Here is a 20,487-nt window from a genome sequence, read left to right on the forward strand (position 1 = left end):
ATAAAGTTTGAAATAAATGATTCTTTATTTACTTGTGAAACCTTTTTTTTTTTTGGTAATAACATTTTGTGGCAAAGTTCTATCCAAGAAGCCATTGTGACTTTATTGATCAATTACAAACCTATAAAATAAAGCGTTATCCTCCTCTCTACTTGTGCTACTGCCACGTTACTTCTTGTCATGTACCGTTATCCTGTTACACAGCGTCACTTTACAGCCACCGTGATTCAGCATGAAGATACACAGTCCTGCCTTAAGTCAAACTGTTATTTACACTTGTCGTGTGTACTGCAAACATAAAGCGCCCACTGAGCCAAAAGAAAGCAATGCAAGAGACGAAGGAGCCGCTAATATGCTTACAACAACACCTCATTTACCGTAAACACTCCCTGTAGGTCACACCCTCACTGCCCTGACAGGTCAGGGAATAACAAGAGATAATTAGTCATCTATGTATCAACTGAATACACTTGTATTGTGTTATTACCAGGAGCTATAATTACTCAGAGGCACGAGACTGACATTTACACCATCCAACTGGACTCATCTGATTTGGCACCGTGGGGGTGGAGCGAACACAAAACAATGACTGCCGCCATGACGAGCACGTCAACAACCTGTTGACGGAAAATACCCGGGGAATAAATATCCAGATTCCTTCCCGCACATGTGGTGTTGTGATTAGTGGATTCATGCCAAGTCAGCAGGACTTCCTGCTGGAAGAGGAAGAGAGAAGTGGGAGTGAGCACGGATACGCAGAGACTGTCAGATCAAATTAAAACAGTAGATGCGGAAAAAAGAGCGAGAATCACTCCCATTTCCGACGCTGCTGCGTATGGAAAGGTTGCAGAGCCTGTCAGGGGAAATTAAATCTCTCACGTCCTTAAATGCTGCTAAATGTCAAAAGGGAGCAGAATAGAAACATTAAGCTTGAAGTTATTTATAGCAAGATCAGATGCAGAAACATTTCTCCTTAATCATAATAAACCAACATCTCTCATGTTATTCCTTCACTGTGTTGTAGGAGTATAAAAGAGAGGAAAGTGAAGGAGGGAAGGAAGGAGGAGAGGAAAAAATGAATGCAGTGATGTCAGCCCATCCCACTCCTATTCAGTACAAATGCAGCAGAGCAGGGCTGAGCCTGCATACCACTGCTGCTGACGACTGACCTGATACCACACACACACTCTCTCACGTCACACACTCTCATCATACCACACTCACAGAGGCGCTGAAACTCAGAGCAGCGCTGGGAGATGCTACCGGCTGGCAGCCACTGAGTAAGTCCACTTTCCCTCCTCTGTCCTCGTCCGTCTTTCTCCGTCTGTCTGTCTTTGTCGTGATTGCCATTCTGAGGCCCGTCTCAGCTCATTTATCTCTCACACTCTCCTCGGCCGCTGTGAAGCGGCCAGTGTTTTCTCAGACTGAGAGACTTTTCAAACTTTCCTCTCAGTATGCCGTGCACATACCTTACTCTCCTCTCGCCGCTTTTCTTTTCCCTGCATGTAAGACAGAAGCAGACCCCCGGCCTATTTGCATGTTGGCGCAGAGCCAGACCTGGATAACAGACTTGAGTTTACAACTGCTGATCTGCTACATTCTCATTTAGTCCTTGTGTGATTTTTAGCTTTCTGATGTGTGTGTGTGTGGGCTGTTATTGTCTGTGATTAGTTTGACGTGTTCATGTCTTGATTTGAATATTTCTTCTTATCGGAGCTGTTATTCGGGGATAAAACTGCTCAGAAGTGCGAGCCTTTTGTAGAGAAATTGAGCAATCGGCCACACAGTGGGCTGTATGGTCTTCAAGTCAGGGCCAGTTTATTCGTGTTGCTCTTAATCACAGAGTCTTAAAGGGCTTCACAGCTCCTACATCATGAAACAATGAATGAAAACACACCCCCTGTCAGTCTTTCGACAATGGACACTCTCATGGACAAGAACGTGGATAACAAAAGCCTCACCCGGAAAAAGTGTTGAGGGAGGCTCGAGCAGTGCTGCGTCTACAGATGAATGAATGAATGGATGCAACTAAGCTGACATACACTTGAAAATCAATGAATTGAGACTGCAGCAAGCTAAAGTTTTACTACTTAAATAAGATTAGAAACAATGAAGCGAGAGCCTGCTGCCTAGTTCAGAGATTTATGAGCTGCTGTGTTTTTAATACCACAATATGATTCATTTTAAGTAAAAGCAAGACAAGACGCTCCCTCCATTATCTTTACCGCTATGAGAGGAATGGTTTGATATTTTTGGAAACACGCTTCATCACAAAGAAACAAAAGAGTTAGAGGAGAAGATTGATACCGCACATGTCTGTCTGATAAATACATCCAGGAGATCGTTAGCTTAGCTTAGCATAAAGGCTGGAAAGAGGCAACAAGATTCATAAAGCTGTCATTTTTACACTGAAACACGGATTAAACGTGTTGCTCGGTAAGCTTTCGATGTGCTGGCAGGCGCACTTTGTTGCCGGAGGACAAGGACTGAGGAAAATACTTTCAGCTTTGCACATGAGATTTAAAATTCATCTTGTTTTTCAGACCTTTTCACAGTTTTGCATTCAGTCCAGCATCAGCTGTTAAAGGTAGAAAATAGTTGTTTTACTGCTCATTTTTGCGGGAAGCATAGAATTATTCAGGCACAAGTCTCGTGTGAGGTTTAGTATAATTCTATGGTTCGTCATGTGCCACACCTGAAACACTAACTTTAAAGGTGATATTTCACTTTTGTCAGCATCTTTGGCTTTGCTGTAATGTTTGACCGGCTTCAGATGCGGATTGGTGAATTGTTATCAGGAACACAAACCCTATTGGCTCTGACTCACTGTGTCACATCTTTCAAAAGTGCGTAGAGGGCAGCGACTGCTTTTATACAGGCTGTTTACACACGGCTTAAGGTGAAGGTTGTTCGCTGGGATTTTGCTCGTGAGGATTTCCTGGATAAATTCTAACTAACTGTTGATGGCTATCTGTGGCACGTGGTGATAAGGTGCGAAAAACAGTTAGAGTGGTGTGTGTGTGTGTGTGTGTGTGTGTGTTTCTGAGTGTGTGTGTGTGTGAGAATGTGAGTGAGTGAGAGAGAGTGAGAGGGAGATGGTTATAGCAAAAACTTCAGGTCATAACACTGTCTTTTGCTGTCTATCTGTGTCTGTTACCCAGAGATAGCATGCACTCATTAACGCCCAGTGTGTGTGTGTGTGTGTGTGTGTGTGTGTGTGTGTGTGTGTGTGTGTGTTGACATACTGAACCTGCCCCTGTTTGCCTGTCAGTGTTTGAAAGCACAGTGGCATTCTCGCTGCTTACTGTATGCAGAGTAAACACTGCATGCACACACACACACACATACCACATTTGGCACTGTGGCTTATTTGCTTTGGGCCTATTGTGTTCTGCCAGCCAGAACAGGATTGAATGGAGGGGAACAAAACAATACAGTAGATATAATCTCTCTCTCTCTCTCTCTCTCCCTCTCTTTGTAAAAACCACAACAGCAACCTTCAGAGCTCAGTTGATCTGGACACACACCTTCACCCCCAGAGAGCCCGACACACTCCTAGTGCACCGAGGAAGAGCACTCGACAAAGAACGCCACAGTGACCTCCAGCAGTTAGACTGCACCCGATCCCACATCCTTCAAAGAAAGGGGAACCTGACCCTGGAGCAGGAAAAAAAAGGAGCGATCACACTCCGCCGCCGAAACACGACCCACTGGAGGGAGAGACAGAGGGGCTGACGACCGTTTCTAGCAGCCGGGGCGAAGAGGCAGGATGCTGGCTAAAATCCTGGCGGACATGTGGGTGGAGCCCGAGGTGCTGGAGGCCCTCAGCGAGGAGCAGAAGAGGATCCTGTTCTTGAAGATGAGAGAGGAGCAGGTACGCCGCTGGAGAGAGCGGGAGGAGAGGGAGGAGAGGGAAGGAAGAGATGACAAAAACACCAGGCCAAAGAAAGGTAGAGTGCAACACTGGAGTTACTGTACTGGCTACACTGGTGGGAAGTACTGGCACATAGAGAACACACATGTCTCATTCCATCACACTGCAGTGTGAGTGTGGTTTCCAGCAAGCCTGCGTGTCATTCAATTAACATAACTATGTAGTAGTTAGAAAATGTGCTTATTTGCTTTCTTGCTCAGATTTAGAATACAGAATAAATACCGCTATTCTATCTGTCTGTCTTCAAACGGTTAGCTTAGCTTTAGCATAAAGACAGAAAACAGGGGGAAACAGCTATCGAAGGGGACCAAAATCCACCTACTAGCACCTCCAAAGCTCATGTTTCATCTTGTCTATTTATCCTGTACAAAAAACAACATCTAGTAGTGTACTTTTCAGGGCTTAGTGTCCAGACTTTTCATTGGAAGGGTGCAGCGACTTCCTGGAATCTCTGCGACCCCCAGGCTAGCTGTTTCCCTCTGTTTCTAGTCTTTATGCTAAGCTAAGCTAACCACCTGCTGATTGTAGCTTCATATTGAAGATACAGGTATGGTAGATCATTGAGATCTTCTCATCTAAATTTCAGCAACAAAGAGAATAAGGGCATTTCCAAAAATATCTCTTTAATCTTTTTCAGATGTTTTTAGATTAAAGATCTTTAGCTTCGATAGACAAAACCCCCTGAGAGTTGCGTCCTGGTAGTGTGACTTTGAAACAGCATAAAGGGAGCTCAGATTGGCAGGAAATGTAATTTAACAGTGAAATAAATGAATAAAATAATAATAATCCCCACAGATTTTGGTTGCAAGTCAAACTCTTCTGAAGGTGGGATGCGGCTGGAGGGGATTTGGATTTATGAGCCCAGTATTTTTAAAATCCTGGCCTGGTTTAGTCCTCATAGAATTATCACACACACTTTGAAACTGTCTATATAGAGAGTAATCACTCTGTTTTGTCTCAAACTATATTTAATTAGTAATATGACTAGAACCGTCTCTTTATTTGGGAGCTGCAAACACACACACACACTTATTATAGTTCAGAGCTCAGTTTCTGGAAAATTGTCCATTCAAATCCTTTTACAACTAATAAATGTTGACCAGAAGTCTTCTGACCTCCGAGTGCACATGATACACAAGCTGTGTAGTAACAGCCTCTCAGGTTACCAATCTGATTAATGTGTTTAAACTACACCCAGTCTTTTCATTGCTCTGTCGGTGCGTCTGCTCCACCTGTCTCATTTCAGCCACCCTTCCTCCATTTACAGTGTTTGTCTAACTCACTGAGACCCCATCACCTCTGCTGGTTCTGCTGCACAATGAGAGTTGTGTGATACTGTGTGAGTGTGTGTTTGACAGACAGACTCTATCAGCGCCAGTTGAATGGTTCTGCGGGCTGAAAGCTGAATAAGATTGAGTAAGCCCTGTGGTTTTGGGCGTCGCCTCGCTTTAAACCACGTATTAAGTTACCGTCTTTGTTTGCCCAATCTCTGCCATGTCACCTGAGAGGCGACCGAGTGTGCATTGACTGCGTGTTTGTGTTATACAACATACAATCCAGTGAAGTCTTTTATTCTTTGTTCACTGTGCCGCTGCTGGAAAGACAATCTTTACGTGTACATGAGGGGTATCAGTGTCACATAAATACACAGTTAGTTCTGTGAATAAAGATTTCTATTATGTGCTGCGTTTCTGCTTAATTTGTGGGTGTGGTAGGAAGAAAGACGGGCGCCTCCGTCCTGCAGTGGAAATGGCCTCTATGTCCTGTAATCACAGTTGTAACTCACAGTGAGGTGAGCATAAAGGTGTATTGCACAGACAGACCAGGACTTAGGTCAGCATTGACATCAGACTGAGACGTCTACACAATGTCCCCTTATGCACCGGGTGACTGTACGCAAACACAAGACATTCCTGAAAATATGAGCAGAAACAGAGCTGCCTTTGTTTGCGTCAGTCACTGTCAGGAGGATATTGTTTCTGTGCACTCCTACGATGTCTTCTAAAGGCTAAATCTGCCTGGAATTTCAATTGGCAGAAAACTCCTGCTTGAATTTTCAAGCCACACCCCAGTTAGTGACGTCATGGCAGGTGTTGCACCTTTGTCAGGTACTGTCCTGTCATGGAAAACACAGCTTATCACACAGTGGAGTGGAGTTTATTTCTGGCTACTGATGAGGTAGTAACTATAAATACTCTGTTTTCCAGGGTGTAGGTGTAATGGAATAAAAGCGTGTTATGTTTGGAATTTATTTCTGTATATTATGACATGAAGATTAGCTAACAAACAGTATAAATGATAGTCATTACATAATTGCGTCAGTTGTTTTATTTATTATTAATTATATTAAAAATAGTTATTTGCATTAAGTAATTATAAATTTAAGAGAGAATGAAAGAGTTGTGCTCCTCATTTCAGCTGATGCTGCATGTAACTAAAGAAACTGAGCGTTGGCACAATGGGATGTCGGCTGTTTCCAGTTCACGCTTTAGAGGAAGTTTCTGTTGAAGTGCCTCGGGTCAATTTCATGTAGATCTGCCTGCTCATTGACAGGAATGAGATCACTGTTACTCACTGTTTCCTTTTCCTTGTGCAGCGATTTCACATTATTTAAATCTGGTTTATCAATAATCTGCTATGACTAATGTTTCGCTGGGAGACACAATGAATTCACTCCAACAAAACAAAGAGGAAAAAGAAAGAGGGGGATGAAATGGGTTTAACAGAAGACGAATTCTGTTGTGGTTGTGTGAACTCTCCCAAGCTCTATACTTGTAAGACAGCACCACCTTCTGGATAAAAACCAGAATAACAGTTTCTGAGACTTTTATCAGAAGCTTGATGAGAGGTGAAAATATATTTGCAGTGAGCTTACCTTTTCGTTTTTCTCCCAGCTTACCATAAACATGTGACCTGGCTGCTCGGTTGGGACGGAGACGTGAGCGTCAGTGTGATCGGAGAGGTGGACGAGTTCAGGTCCTCCAAACTCCTCCAGAGCCTCATGAACAACAGGTAAGCCGAAAAAAACAAAGTAAAAATTCAAAATGTCACCTGGTTTCACTTATTGACTGATTTTGGCTTCTAAATATGATTAGGAAGGTATAAAAGCAGATTGTAGAGGTCAAGCAACACAGAGCCACTTAGTTTAGCAGCAGGAGGTTGAAGAGAACAAAGGGCAGTGGGTATTTAGATCAGTGTAAAACCTGAGTAACTACTACAGAGCAAAACACTACACAGGAAATGTAATGCATCACCTCCACCATGTCCACCCCTCACATGTTGGTAACATGGGTTTCAGAGAAAACCTCAATCATGTGATTTAATTCAATCATTTTTTTCAAAAGGATTTGATGGAAACAGCAACGTCCAGAGTGTGTTAATGTCTTACATTTTACACAGGTCAAACCAAACTAATCAAAGACAGATCAACTTATTTGGCGTATCGGGTTTCTGTTGTTTTACTTTCAGTGGGACATTTAAGTACTTTTCATAACAGCCTTATTTTTTTGAGCCGTGACAGCTTTGTTGGGTAGCTCACCCACCAGTGCAACATGTCTCAAAATCAACACAAAAGGACGTCCACATAGGCTTCTGCCACCTTAACAAAGCATCAGTCCCTTCAGCAAATGACATCACTGTGATTGACTTTGATAACATGAACAGTGAACTGAGGAGTTTCACAAAGCTCACCGTCTCCTCATCCCAATTGGATTATAGAGGTTATTTGCCTTATGACTAACTGGAGAATTGATTCAAACGTTGGGACGGTTGTCTGCGGGACTAAAAATGGACGTCTTTGTCTTCCAGAGTCCGCGGCGATAATATGAATGGCATCCAGACAGCGGCCTCGCTGCCAGGAAGAGAGGCCCGGCAGCTCAGCTTTAAAGAAGACATCCAGCTGTCCCTCGCAGATGTTAGCGTGAGTTCATGTGTTCCTGCGTGGGTTTTGAAGTCGGGAGGCTAAGACGAACAGAGCCTTACCATCAAATTGTGTCCCACTTACGCGCAGGATGACCCAGCTTCACTGAGCGGCCAGTCATCTGAGGAGGACGTGGACTCCAGCAGCGCTGATGACGACCCGAAGGACCCCGCCGAGGACAGCGACACTGAATCAGGCGGAGGCTCAGACAACCACAGCGACTGGGTTCCTCTCTACAGGCCCCATCTTAGTAGCCATGGCAACCAGCCGCCGCTCAAAGCCCAGCTGTCAGACACAGAGAGGGCCAGCCCACAGGACAGAGGTAAGAAAACAAGAGAGGAGGGAGGAGGTGGAGAGAAGCATGATTTATGTGTTTTTAAATGTTTTGACATCTGTGATACTCACTTACTGATTCTAATGAGCTATATGTACATGTAGGAATGCTACCACCTGGTAAATATACACAGTTCTAAGTAAAAGTCCTGGCAAAAAACATGTGTTTTGTATAGATAAATTACCGTAGTTAACATCTATATACAAAATAAGGGATTAAAAAAGGTGCTACTATATACACCAACTTATTATCACTAATGCATTAACATGTAAACAGCATTTAATTAGCTCTTGCTGGTTCAGGTGGCGCTCACTATTTTGTACACTGTTGGATAGTTTAATCTACAGTATGTGTTGTATTTGATAAGATGATGTTTTGTTTGTCAAATCTTCACCTCTTAACCCATAACTGTAGCTGTCACATGAATGTCGTGGAGTGTAGAGGTAGCAAAGCATGGAAATACACAAGTAAAGTTTAAGAACCTATAAAATACATACTTGAGTAAATGTACTTAGTTACGTCATAACTGGTGCATCATATGGAATTTGTGAGAAAAACCTGTGTGTCGTGGTAGATCCAGTGAAGCCGTGTCGCTGTTTTCAGTTTATTTTTCAGGCAAATTCAAACACTGAATGTCCTTCATGGTTTGAGGGTTTTGAGCTAAATAAAACCCCACTGGACACTCTGAAAAAATGCAATGTCACAAAGCTTAAAAGGGGTCTTTTTTTTTCCACCTGAAACCCTGACCAATCGAGTTCAGATCAGTTCAGTTGCATTGTGGGTAATGGAGACAGCAGGTTTTGACACGTAAGGAGAACGTGTTAAATAAAAAAGGCGAGAGCTCTGGTTCTGCTACAGCGATTTTTGATCTTTTCACTCTGAGAGTCTGAGAAAGTTGTAGGAGTCCAGATTCCTGCAGTTCAACTGGACTCTCTGAGTAAAACGTAAATTATGATATAAAAAACCCCTGTCCTGAACAAAGCTGTCCTGATGTAGGCTAATGTTTGGGGACATGTTTCCCCAACCAGCTGCCGCTCGTGTTGTTGGCGTACTTCTGACCATTTATCACACTGAACAGATTATATCTTGTCATGCAGTCATCGATGCTCCAAACTCTCGTGCATATATCACAGCAGAAGGTTTGAATGCTCAGCTGGTCACGTGGATATTACTCAGATTTTGTGACTCACTCCGTCCCTTTCTTCCCTTCTCAGAGATTGTGATCTGCGAAGAGAAGAAGTCTGATCATGGAGGCCGCGTGGCGCAGCTCAGGAGGGCCTTCGCAGATGATCCTCGCCGCTCTCCACCCGCCTACACCAAACCTCCTCTACCTGCCAAACCTGCTAACCTACAGAAAAGAAGCACACCTTTGATCCACTAGGACTGCAGGTGAATCCACGCTGCTCCAAGACAATACTTGATGCCAAAGACGCAGACCGTACTGAGTTGAATGAGCCTTGTGCCGAAATAAAGGCTCAGTCCGACACTGATGGAGCAGGAGAGGATCCTGGCTTGAACCTGAGCGTTGGACTGAGATGCACTTTGTTTCGGCCTCGACTCGAGGCCCAGCCGAGAGAGAGGGCGAAACGTCTGGGGGGGGGGGGTGGAGTGAGAGAAAGACTTGAAAGCTTTTCTACTGAAGTCAACTTGAATGAGAAAACGAAGAAGCTTTGATGTTGCTGAGTTCAAATACGCTCTCATAGTTTGTGTGATTGACAGGCAGACAGAGTGAATGTCCGGAGAGACACAGACTGTTGCCTACAGGTGAAAAAACACCATGGTCGACTTGTTCAATGAGTGTTAATGAACTTTTATTATTCAGATGTCATAAGCTTTTGGGGAACTGAAACATTTATTTTCTAAAAATCTTGTTCAGGTCCATGTGTACAGTTCAAAAGGTCTAAACTGCTTTAAATGTAGTCCATGTCACTGTGCTGCTGTAACACGACTGACTTTCACCAGCGTTGACAACACCTTCATCCAGCATATCACCAGCAACCACACTGGTGCAGGGGTTTGGGGGATAAAATAAACGTTAAATGCTAAACAGACTGTGTCTATCCAGTGGCATTATCTTAAGGGTGCTTTCAACAACATTCTCAGTCCTTTCACCTATCAGCACACGTTCACCGCTGAGCTCTGACCACCAACTCTGCAATGTTGGATTAGCAGCTCGATCACCTGAGCTACCGTGACCCCACATGTAGCTAAGGAGTGTCTTTTTTATGTGATCAGTGAGTGAACAGGATATAATGGTGTCACAAGCACAGCTATGATTAGCAAGATCAGAATCACAGAATGGGCCTACAGTGCTGTATTTGGCCAGTGACACACCTTTAATCATGTTATTAATAAGAAACAATTACTATGAGGTTATATAGCTGACTAATATGTTTAAATCCACAGGAGCTAGGGGATGGTAGCTATAGTATAGTATATATAGACTCTAGTTATATAGTCATGGTCATCATATATATGACAGTTTGGTTTTGTTTCATGGGCAGGCCAAATTTCAGAGACAAAGGGTTTAAAAAGTAAGACACACACACACGCACACACACGTATATATGAGCATGTTAGCATGCTGGCATTAGCATTTAGCCCCACAAAGCTGATAGCATGACCGTAGACTTTCAATCTTGTTACAGAAATCGGACCAAAAGTATTTTGATAAATTAGGATAAAGTTGTGAGCTATTAGTCAGTTAAAAGTTATTTGATAATAAGTTATTTCATTGACCTTGCAGGTTAATTCTTGACCTTAGCAGTTTGCCAAAAAGTCACAAGGTCCACCTACTTGGTCTTTCCACAGTTATCAGCCACATCTCACAACTGCTATCATGTGAGTGAAAATCCATACTTGGGTCACATGATAACAGCCAAACCATCTGCATGACAACCGATGTGACTGATACCGTAATAAAAGCTGTGGACTGTAAGTGGACTTCGTGATGAGATTTTCATGTCAAACGTCATATTTAATATTTGGTTGCAAGCCACTGGCATTCGGCCGCTGTGTGACGTCCACGACACACAGACATGCACAAACACTTCCATTGTTAGCATCTGCAGTCCTTGTTTGTTTTGGGGCCTTTTTGCCTTCGGGCTAGGCTTCAGTTAAATGAAACACATGATCGGTTGAACTGAGGTCAGGTGACAGGGCATGGTCAGGTGACTTGGCTGGGCAGGAAAACTACACTTTTGGCCATTGAAAGCTGCTGTGCTGAGGATGACCTACACAGCCATAAAACTGGGGGGACTGTGTATAAAACGAGCTCCACTGGTGGTCAGCAGACAAGAATCTGAATACCCTCACACACTCTTACAGCACTGAGTCAGCACTTCAACCCCATGGTTATTGTTTCATTTCTATTCCAGGGTCCTGGAGTACAAACCTAAAAGAATGAAAACGGTGTCTCTGGACAAATATTCACAGACCGCGCTGTAGCTGAAGGGACAACAGATGCTAGAAAGTGCAGAAAAATACTAAATCATTCTTGTAAAAACATGTTAACACGAGAGATGTCACAGTAGTTCATTTTTAATGTGTTTGAGATGCAGTTACTACCTAACTACTGGGTCACATGTTCACTTCACTTGGTGACCAATTGCCTGCTAACACTCTGCTCCTGCTGACACTTTGACTTTTAATTTTACGTTCTGTTTTATTTATTTGCCAAATGACTTAAAATGTATTTGATTGGTGTGAAACAGAACAAATTAATGCAAGTAAAAGACTGAGTAGAACACAGTTGTGTCTGTTCATATGGTCATAGCATGCGTTCAGCGTGTGTGGTGGTGTGGGGGGAAGGCACGAGGAAGTTGTCGGTGGTGGTCACTTACACAATGATTATCTATTCAGCGGGATGCGTCAGAAAACAGCCCATCAGAGATCAAACGGAGAGCACAGAAAGCTGATCAGCATGTGGCTCAGACCGAGACAGGGCGAGACGCTCGGGGAGACGGAGCAAATGGGAGTCAGGTCACGGGAAGCAACACGTCAGAGCCAACTCAATAAAGTTCTTCTCATTCCCTCGCCGCCTCCACACCCTCAGCCCCTGTGTAGGTGCTTCTGCGTGTGAGTGAAGAGCGTGCGTCCGTGCGTGTGTGTGTGTGTGTGTGTGTGTGTGTGTCCACCCACATATCTTGAGTCATGTGACTTGACACGAGCAGTCATGCACAGTGTGAAAAGCCCCCGCTATATATAGTAGGACAGTGTTGGGTTTCCCAGCAAAGCATTGTAGGAACCCAGTCATCTTTGTCCCATAAGAAAGTGCATGTCGTTGCTGTGTAATGTTTCTATCTACTGTAGGTGTTAAGAGTCCACTGATGCTCCTGTTTATTTTCTGTCCAGCCTGAAAGGTGAAATGAGGACATGAGCGGCACTGAAGCCTTCGCTCTTCGTCTGTTGACCAAGCGCCTGTATGATAGTAAACTTCAAAGTTTATAACAATTAGATACTGTGTGTCTGAGGCCAGTAACACAGATCTTATCTCATCTTCTGAGTGAGGTCATTGTGAAGAGACATAATGAGTCAGTCAGCAGCTCTGGACATATAATATAATAACACCACAGCTGTGGTATCTAAAAGCAAATGTTTTTCTAATTTGTAACCTCAGTGTTAATGAGTTAACATGTCAAACTTCATGATGTAACAAGATCAACACTTTAAAACATTTAACTGCTAATGTGAACATGCGATTCATGCCAGGAATTGTGTATTTGGCTACCAAGTGTACAGTGCTTAATAAATGTTACTACTTTGTAAAATATGTTACATCTTTGCAGCCAGACCTCACAGGAAATTAACAACAAAAATTCATCATGTTTTATGTCTGATTTGTACAAAAAAAGTTGCACCGTTTGGCCTGAATCTGTGTTTTGTGCAGAAAAGAAAGTAAAAATATCACAGATCCTAAGACCCACCAACACAACCCTTCCGGGACCTGCAGGGATTTACTATTGTACTTTCTAAACTGGAGGCTTGTGAAAAGCAGACTTTAAAACAATTGTCAAAATAGAACCAGAGGCCAAGATATCCTGACTTGTAGTCCCTCATGTGGGTCAAGCTCCAAAAACACTAAATCCTGCATTTCCCAGAATGCAATAAATAGCATCTTTTTGACAGGCCCTCCCGGTAAACACCCATGCTTTCAAAATGCTCTCTCTCAGTTTATAATGAAGGCTCTCACTTAAAAAACGACTGACTCCTGACCGTCAGGGCTATTTTCTCAGGTTTGACATGACTCCTCCAGAGACACCGAAGTCACGCTGTTTTCTGACACTGACAACACATGACTAGTAAACTGTCTTTTATGCGTGAAATTGGTGCAGTTTCCCTTAAACGGTGGAAACTCAACCAAAATGTAGGAAAAATAGATGTAGCAACATTTCTGGACTAATTTAGTAGATTAGCAGTCACAACATAAACTGCGGGCACCTTTTGTAGTTTCAAACAGTTGTGGAAAACTTTCATGTTAGACAATGTGTTCCTCCTCTTAAATATATCTACAGACCAGAATAAAGTAAATAAAGTTTAGCCAGTTGTGTGGCTCTATGGATGCAACATCAGTCAGACAGTCCGCCAATCGGCTTTGTGTGTGCACATACAAGGAATCTGACTCCGGTTTAAACATTGCACTCAGTGCCCTTACATAGGAAAAAGGGACATACAGCTCAAGGGTGCAAAATACTTTGGTTCAGACATGCACGTCCCTGACAGGACGAGTTGTGATGTTTTTAGTGATCCCCATCAAGGCAAATTTTCAATTTGTTCAATACTTTGGTGAAAACCTGCAAAACCAGTGACACTCCTTTCAGTGTCAGCTGCAGGCTTTCTGTTAAGTGCTAATTTGCAACTCTTAGCATGCTAACACAGTAAACTAAACCAGTCAGCATGGTAAACAGGTTACCTGCTGAGCATCAGCATGCTAGCATTGTCACTGTGAGCATATTAGCATACTGATGCTAGTAATTAGCTCAATATAGCCCTCACAGAGCTGCTAGCTTGTATACACTCATTCATGTTTACTTAAAACTACACAGTAATACACTGGCATGCAGATAACACTACACTGAAGCTTTTGTCAGTCAATCCAGCAGTTTTTTGATGTTTTTGAGATTATCAGGCGATATTGTATGACAGTCTAGCCAGTCACTACTGCAATTCAATACCATTTATTATCATTTATTTTGTACATTAATAATTTAGGCAACATCATAAAATTTAAAGTTAATGACCACATGTAAATGACATTAAAGACCTGGTCATGACGTGCTGCTCTGATTAAAAAGTGGGAATCATGCAAATTCAACACCTTCTAGCTGAATACAAAATAATCAATTCCACATGATGAGGTGGCGTGAAAAGGAGCCGTGATGAAACATCACTGCAGGCAGACTTTATCACCGTGCTTTGCTTAACTTCCTGGAACCACCGAGGCTTTTTTGAAATCAGCAGCAAGCTAACGATTAACAGAATTTTGTGTACACATTAGCCCCGAAACGAACACCATGTGAATCCGCCTGAGGATCAAAGTGTCAGAATGTTTGGAGAGCTAATTTTCTTTTTACCAGATTTTATGGATATGTTTGGGCTAAGACTGATGGCAGTCCGGAAAAGTCCTTTATAATTTCACAAAAACTGACAGATGTGAGTAGCATACTGTATTTCATTTGAATGCTATATGATAGTCTGTGTGCTTGTTTTTCATAGGTAGCATAAGACCAAACCAGAAGTGGAGCTGCTTATAGACGCTGGTCAATTCTGAATCCATCTTTAACTCCTTTAAGGGTCAAAGGTCAAGAGTCCCCTTTGACCCCAGTGTCACCAAAATATAACCTGGAGGCAGATGAGCCTGAGCTTTTCAAGGATCTAAGAAACCATTGTATTCCTGCTCAGGAGTAGCATGTTTTCCACACGTATGAAAGTGAACACAAATGGATAACAGAGGCGTAATGAGGAGTGATCTCAGAAAGATGCCATTTCTGCAAAGCTGTTACACATTTTCTAACACTGGGGATACAGCCAACGGGGGAAGAAAAAATTCACAATGAGACACAGTGTCTCCAAGCAGACGCAGTGGCCAAAATTTCAAAGGTCTGGCTCGTGAGTGAGGGTCCGCCCAGCTCCAGCGCAGGTTGCCTTGGGCTGGCAGGTTGTTCCGCTGCGGTGTGTGCGCGAGGAGTTTTCCTCCAGAGTGGGCAGGGCCGCTGGTGCTAACATATGTAAGCTCCACAGGGGTCTGTGACGGCGCACACCGGCTATCCGGACAATGCATCCGTCATTAACCCCCGTCTCCCTGCAACTCTGTCTCACTGCATTTCGCTCGGCCTCCATCACTCCGCTCGCTCGCGGATCTCACACTCATCTCTCCTTCCCTCTTTGTTTGGCCCGTGTTATCTTCATCCCCTGCTGTCCATCTCCCCGTCCTCCTCCCTGCATATCTCTCTCTTTCTCTCTTCTCTCCCCCTGTGGCCTGCTTTTCATCTCTCCCCGTTTCACCCGCTCTCTCTTACCCCTTTTACACCCCCATCTCCTCCCTTCTCCCCCTCTGCCCTTCACCACGTCCGCCCCCCCTTCACCCTCTCCCTAGATCCGCTTTCCACCCCCTCCTCCTCCTCCCCCAACTCTCCCTCTCCCTCTCTCTCTCTCTCTCTCAACCCTCCCCCCCCTCCTCCTCTTCTCTGTCCTCCGTTCAATCCCTCCTCCAGCCCCCCTCCTCCTCCCTTTCTCTCCTGCCATCTTGCAGGCCAGTGGAGCCAGACTGCAGGCGTTCAGGGAGTCACTGGACCTGCTGGGCAGCGGGTGACACAGATTTCCGGTGTGTGCGTGTGTGTGTGCATGCGTGACGAGAGCAGGGAGGGGGGATTAAGCTCCAAATCACTAGAAAGGCAACGAAGGGGGGGGGGGGGGGGGGGGGGGGGGGGGGGTGCAGATCCAAGAATTTGAAATTCCCCCTTTGTGTGGGAGATGAAGAAACACTAGACTGTGGACTTAAACTAAAAGACTGTGTGTTTCTCATTCAGTGGGAGCGTTGCAATAGCATGATGTTGGAGCTCACTGCTTTTCTCCATGAGTTGGCAGTGTCCTGCGTTGGCTGGCGTGCTGCGCTTTCTCTCTCCCTCTCTCTCCCCGCCTGACAAACACGCACACACATACACAACCCCCACACCCCCACAGATGCATGCACACACACACACACACACTCACACACGCACGTACACACACACACAGTCCCTCTGCGATCCCCCTGACTGAAGGCACACAGGAAGTGCAGCCGTGGCCCAATTATAGCGTGACACCTCGGGCCGGCCGTTGCCATGGTTACGTCTTCCCTGCGGTCCCCTGGAGTGTGGCGCCGAGGAAGAAGGTCTTATCACATCAGCCATCGTTACGGCAACAAGCAAAAACCCACCCTGTAGCCTCAGTCCAGTTGGCTGTGTATTTTGTTTATAATGTGGGTGTATGTGTGTGATCTATACTTGAATAAAAAGGGAAATTGCGTCAGTGTGTGAATAGAGGAGAGGGTGTCTGTGATTGTGTGTGCGTGTCAGGTTAGGTGTGTACGAGTGCACGCACTGGACTCGCCAAGGCGGCGTGTAGGTGTGTTTGTGTGTGCGTCTGTGGGGTTGCGATAAGGCTCTCAGCCACACCATTAGGTGACTCATAATCCACACAACCTCACACACACACACGGACACACATGTGTGCGTGTGTACAACCAGAATTACGGTGGCTAACAGACACGTGCACCCAATTAAATATGAGCGCACACATACACAGATGTAGTATAAACCCAGCCTGTAGACAAGTGCATGTGGCCAATTTCTTTTATTTCAAAAGGGCAAACAGAGCTATACAGTACAAGTTGCACATGAAATAATTTAGCCTAGGCTGAACTCATTCATTTCTTACTGATGCAGTGACGTCAGAACAACAGAAACAAAACTCCTCATTAGAAACAAAACATTTGGCTCCTTCTTTTTTATGTTGAAACACAATACATCCAAACTGGAAAGGGATGTAAAAAAGACATAATGTTTTCCAGATATTTACAGTCTATTTACAGCATTTTTGTCGTCATCTAAATATTGACACACATTGGTATCCTTCTTTCTCTCCTCTCCAATTCACTGATTGTCAAAAGAAAGGATGGGAACGAGTGTGGACATTCTTAAACGGAGCTGCAGCTCCTCACTAAACACAAGATCCGAGGATCTCTGAACCACAGTCCGAGCAAGTTAACATGGTGTCCAGTGTGTTTCACTTCAGCTGCAGCTCCTCAACAATCATCCAACCAGGATCCTCTGACAAATGCTGCCAACACATACATTATTATCCATCCAAGGCGCCGTTGCTTCTCTCCTGTGCCAGACCCAAAGTAAAGTCGGAGCCCCTTAGATCAAACCCAGACACTCTGCTCTCGAACCCAGGACCTCCCGGCTTCCTCTTCAGCTCCTCGCACTTCCTGTATTTACAGATCTGGTGTCCTCTCTTGCGATTGCGGCAGCTGCTGCACTGTTCGCAGTTCGTCTGACGCCGACAAGGTACGCACTCCCCGCACCTCTTCCTCTTCCTCCTCCCTCCGCTGCCCCCACCCAGAGAGCCAGGGGAGTAACCCTCGGCCACCAGCCCCTCGATGCCCTCGGCTCCCATGGCCGCGCTCCTCCAGTGGCCTCCCCCCATCTGGAAGCCTGCCAGGGGGAACAGAGCGGGGCTGAAGGGGAACCAGGCACCAAGGAAGGGTTGGAAGTCAGTGCCGCATCCAGAGGAGTCCTCTTCCTCCTCCTCAGGCCCGGATCCACCTCCCTCCCCGTCTCCCTTCCCCCCCTTTGCCTCTGCAGCCTCCCTTTTAGCCGGCGGGCTGCTCTGTGCGCCCAGGCCGGCCTGCTCCGTGGTGGCGGGGGTCAGAGCCAGCAGCCCGGCGCGCATCAACAGCTCTGCGGCGTGGGCCAGGTGGAGCCCGCTGGGCGACTCCCACATGTCGGGCCAGGAGGGGGCCCGGCGAGGCTTAGTGTGCGCAGGCTGGGCGGCCCGCTGCTGGGCCGGGGAGGGCTGGATCAGGCCTTTGACATCCACGGCCGGGGAAGGGGTGGAGATGTAATGGGAGAGGCTGTAGGGGTGGCTGGAGCGCTTAAGGCTGGGTCTCAGTGGCTCATTGGGGATTTTAGCGCTGCTGTGGGCCTGATCTGGGGAGGAAGGGCCAGCGATGTCTACGGCAGTGGACATAGCAGTGGCTGTGTGTGGGGGTGTTTGTTGTCCTTGTGTATGCCTGTGTGTGTGTGTGTGTGTGGGAGGAGAGGTGAGGGAGAAGGGGATTGAAGGCGATATGGGGTTGACAACCGTCCTGCTGTTACTTCAGCCAAAATGGCAAGCCTTGGCCTGTGTCCCTATTCCCATTCTCTGCAGCAGCCTCAGAGTCCTGGAGAGCTAGAAATGAATAGGGGATGAAGAGAGGAAGGTTAAGAATAGAAATGTTGGAGGGACGAATACAGAACGAGAGTAAACAGGAGATGAGACTGGAAGATGTCTCTCATGCAGAGTCACTACCCACTGTCAGAGAAGCAGAGTGTGGAGAATGTGTGTTTAAAGACAAATCTAACATACATGTGCATCGATTCAGAAATAAGACCGCACGAATAGAGATGAACAGAGCCATGTAGCACACAGAGTGCATGGCTTGCCAGTGATTTCCGCATACAGGAGGCAGTATCCCTTTAAGAATTTCACGGTATATCAATGCAATCAATAACAGAGCGACAACAATATGCAAAGATATGCGCATATGCGCAGGTCAAATGTGGAGCGCGCTTTTCAAATACATTTTGACGACTGCTGTTATGTGTGCCAGCCAAAGCTTAAGCTCAGCAGAGGAAGACTATATCGAGGAGCGTAAAAAACAGGCTGTCTTTTGTCTGCTATCGACGACGAGGAGCGAGGTGCGCAACGATGCGGTTGCTGTGGATAAAAAAAGACCAGGCTATATTCCATGTCCACATTTGTAGAAAAACTACCCCGGTGATTAAACACGGGACATATATGTTGTTACATGACAAGCATGTAAAGCCTTTGACGGGTCGATCGAGACGCCCGATCGATCATTTCACCGTCATTAAGGTTACCTAAGAAGACGGTGCTCGACCGACGCCACGGCGAGCTGACCACAGTCCGAGTGGTCGCTGCGACACGGCGCTGCGCGCAGGAAAAGGCGACGAGACCAAAACAGCGAGGATCAACAGGAAGTGTCGGTAAAACGTCTCCCCTTACCTTCCAAATCCGGCCCAAACTCTCCTGTCAAAAATATGATGAAGTCATGAACTAATGGCGTGGTGATCGTAGGGTATATGGACGGCGGAGCTGCCGATTCCTCCTCCACCTCTCCGTCCCGGAGGGTCTGCAAACACTCTGCACGGAATTTGGGGGCGTCGCTCAAAATGCGAAGTGGACTCTGCTGCCGAGACGGTGGTCAGAGCGACCCCATAATATCCACAGGAGCAGCCCGACGTACACGGACAGCCGCCACCATGAACACGACTGCAGGATGACAAATTAAAGGCAGTATTATCATCCGGCAGCCCCACTCAGCCAAGACACGGTGTGTCCTTTAACATGGGCGTCATAGGGGAAGCCTCCCCAAGGAACACCTAACACACACACCACACACACATCCAACAACTGTATGTCGAAAAATATCAGAAAGATGAAAAATAAGCCAAAAGTCAGCAGGTCCATTTATTTTTCACCCGCTGCTGAAGAGCACACGCATCATTTATTAATATGTTCAGATGCTTTTTTAAATTATCATTATATATATATATTTTTTATATCATATCAGGCTCCATCTCAATGCATTGTCTTTGAGGCCTGTGCAGGACACCCCAGTCCATTCATAATAGTCGTTTAGTGAGGGACAGCATGTGTGTAAACATGAGGGGAAATGAGGTCTTGGCTGTGAGGTGGAGTCAGTGGCAAGGTGCCTGACAGAAAAACTTTTTTTTCCCTCTATAGTCTTAATGATCAGTTTTACCCACACCAGAAGAAAAATAATAATTGAACAAATAATAATAAAAAAACAACAAATTCACCAAACATCCTGGTTCAGACCAAGCAGACCTCCAGCCTATTAGCAAAGCGTGTTAGCCTGTGTTAGCATGAGGAGCCTACGTGCTAATTAGTTAGCTCGCAGCAGATTGTGTCCCTGCGTGTATGTGAGGTGACTCCTCACGCAGGGACGGTGGAGTCCACTCCACCTCTTGTGAGAGTCCTCCGTTGCATCTGGCACGCAGCCAGATACCTCGT

At 45.4% G+C, this 20,487-nt stretch overlaps 2 protein-coding genes across 2 annotated transcripts; one reads left to right on the forward strand and one right to left on the reverse strand.

Moving 5' to 3' along the window:
- Nucleotides 1–1,161: 1,161 nt before the first annotated feature.
- On the forward strand, nucleotides 1,162–10,236 carry zgc:92242 (uncharacterized protein LOC436899 homolog). The gene is made up of 6 exons (XM_041944304.1): nucleotides 1,162–1,280; nucleotides 3,494–3,950; nucleotides 6,829–6,946; nucleotides 7,742–7,853; nucleotides 7,944–8,175; nucleotides 9,402–10,236. Exons 2-6 carry the CDS (start codon nucleotides 3,770–3,772, stop codon nucleotides 9,566–9,568), a joined length of 810 nt encoding a protein of 269 aa, XP_041800238.1. The 5' UTR covers nucleotides 1,162–1,280; nucleotides 3,494–3,769; the 3' UTR covers nucleotides 9,569–10,236.
- A 6,778-nt stretch (nucleotides 10,237–17,014) lies between these two features.
- On the reverse strand, nucleotides 17,015–19,591 carry cxxc5b (CXXC finger protein 5b). The gene is made up of 2 exons (XM_041944580.1): nucleotides 19,456–19,591; nucleotides 17,015–18,618 (listed from the first exon to the last, which is right to left on the reverse strand). Exon 2 carries the CDS (start codon nucleotides 18,415–18,417, stop codon nucleotides 17,524–17,526), a length of 894 nt encoding a protein of 297 aa, XP_041800514.1. The 5' UTR covers nucleotides 18,418–18,618; nucleotides 19,456–19,591; the 3' UTR covers nucleotides 17,015–17,523.
- Between the last annotated feature and the right edge of the window lie 896 nt (nucleotides 19,592–20,487).

This window comes from Chelmon rostratus, chromosome 9, assembly GCF_017976325.1.
Source record: "Chelmon rostratus isolate fCheRos1 chromosome 9, fCheRos1.pri, whole genome shotgun sequence".
In the NCBI taxonomy this organism is placed as follows: Eukaryota; Metazoa; Chordata; class Actinopteri; order Chaetodontiformes; family Chaetodontidae; genus Chelmon; species Chelmon rostratus.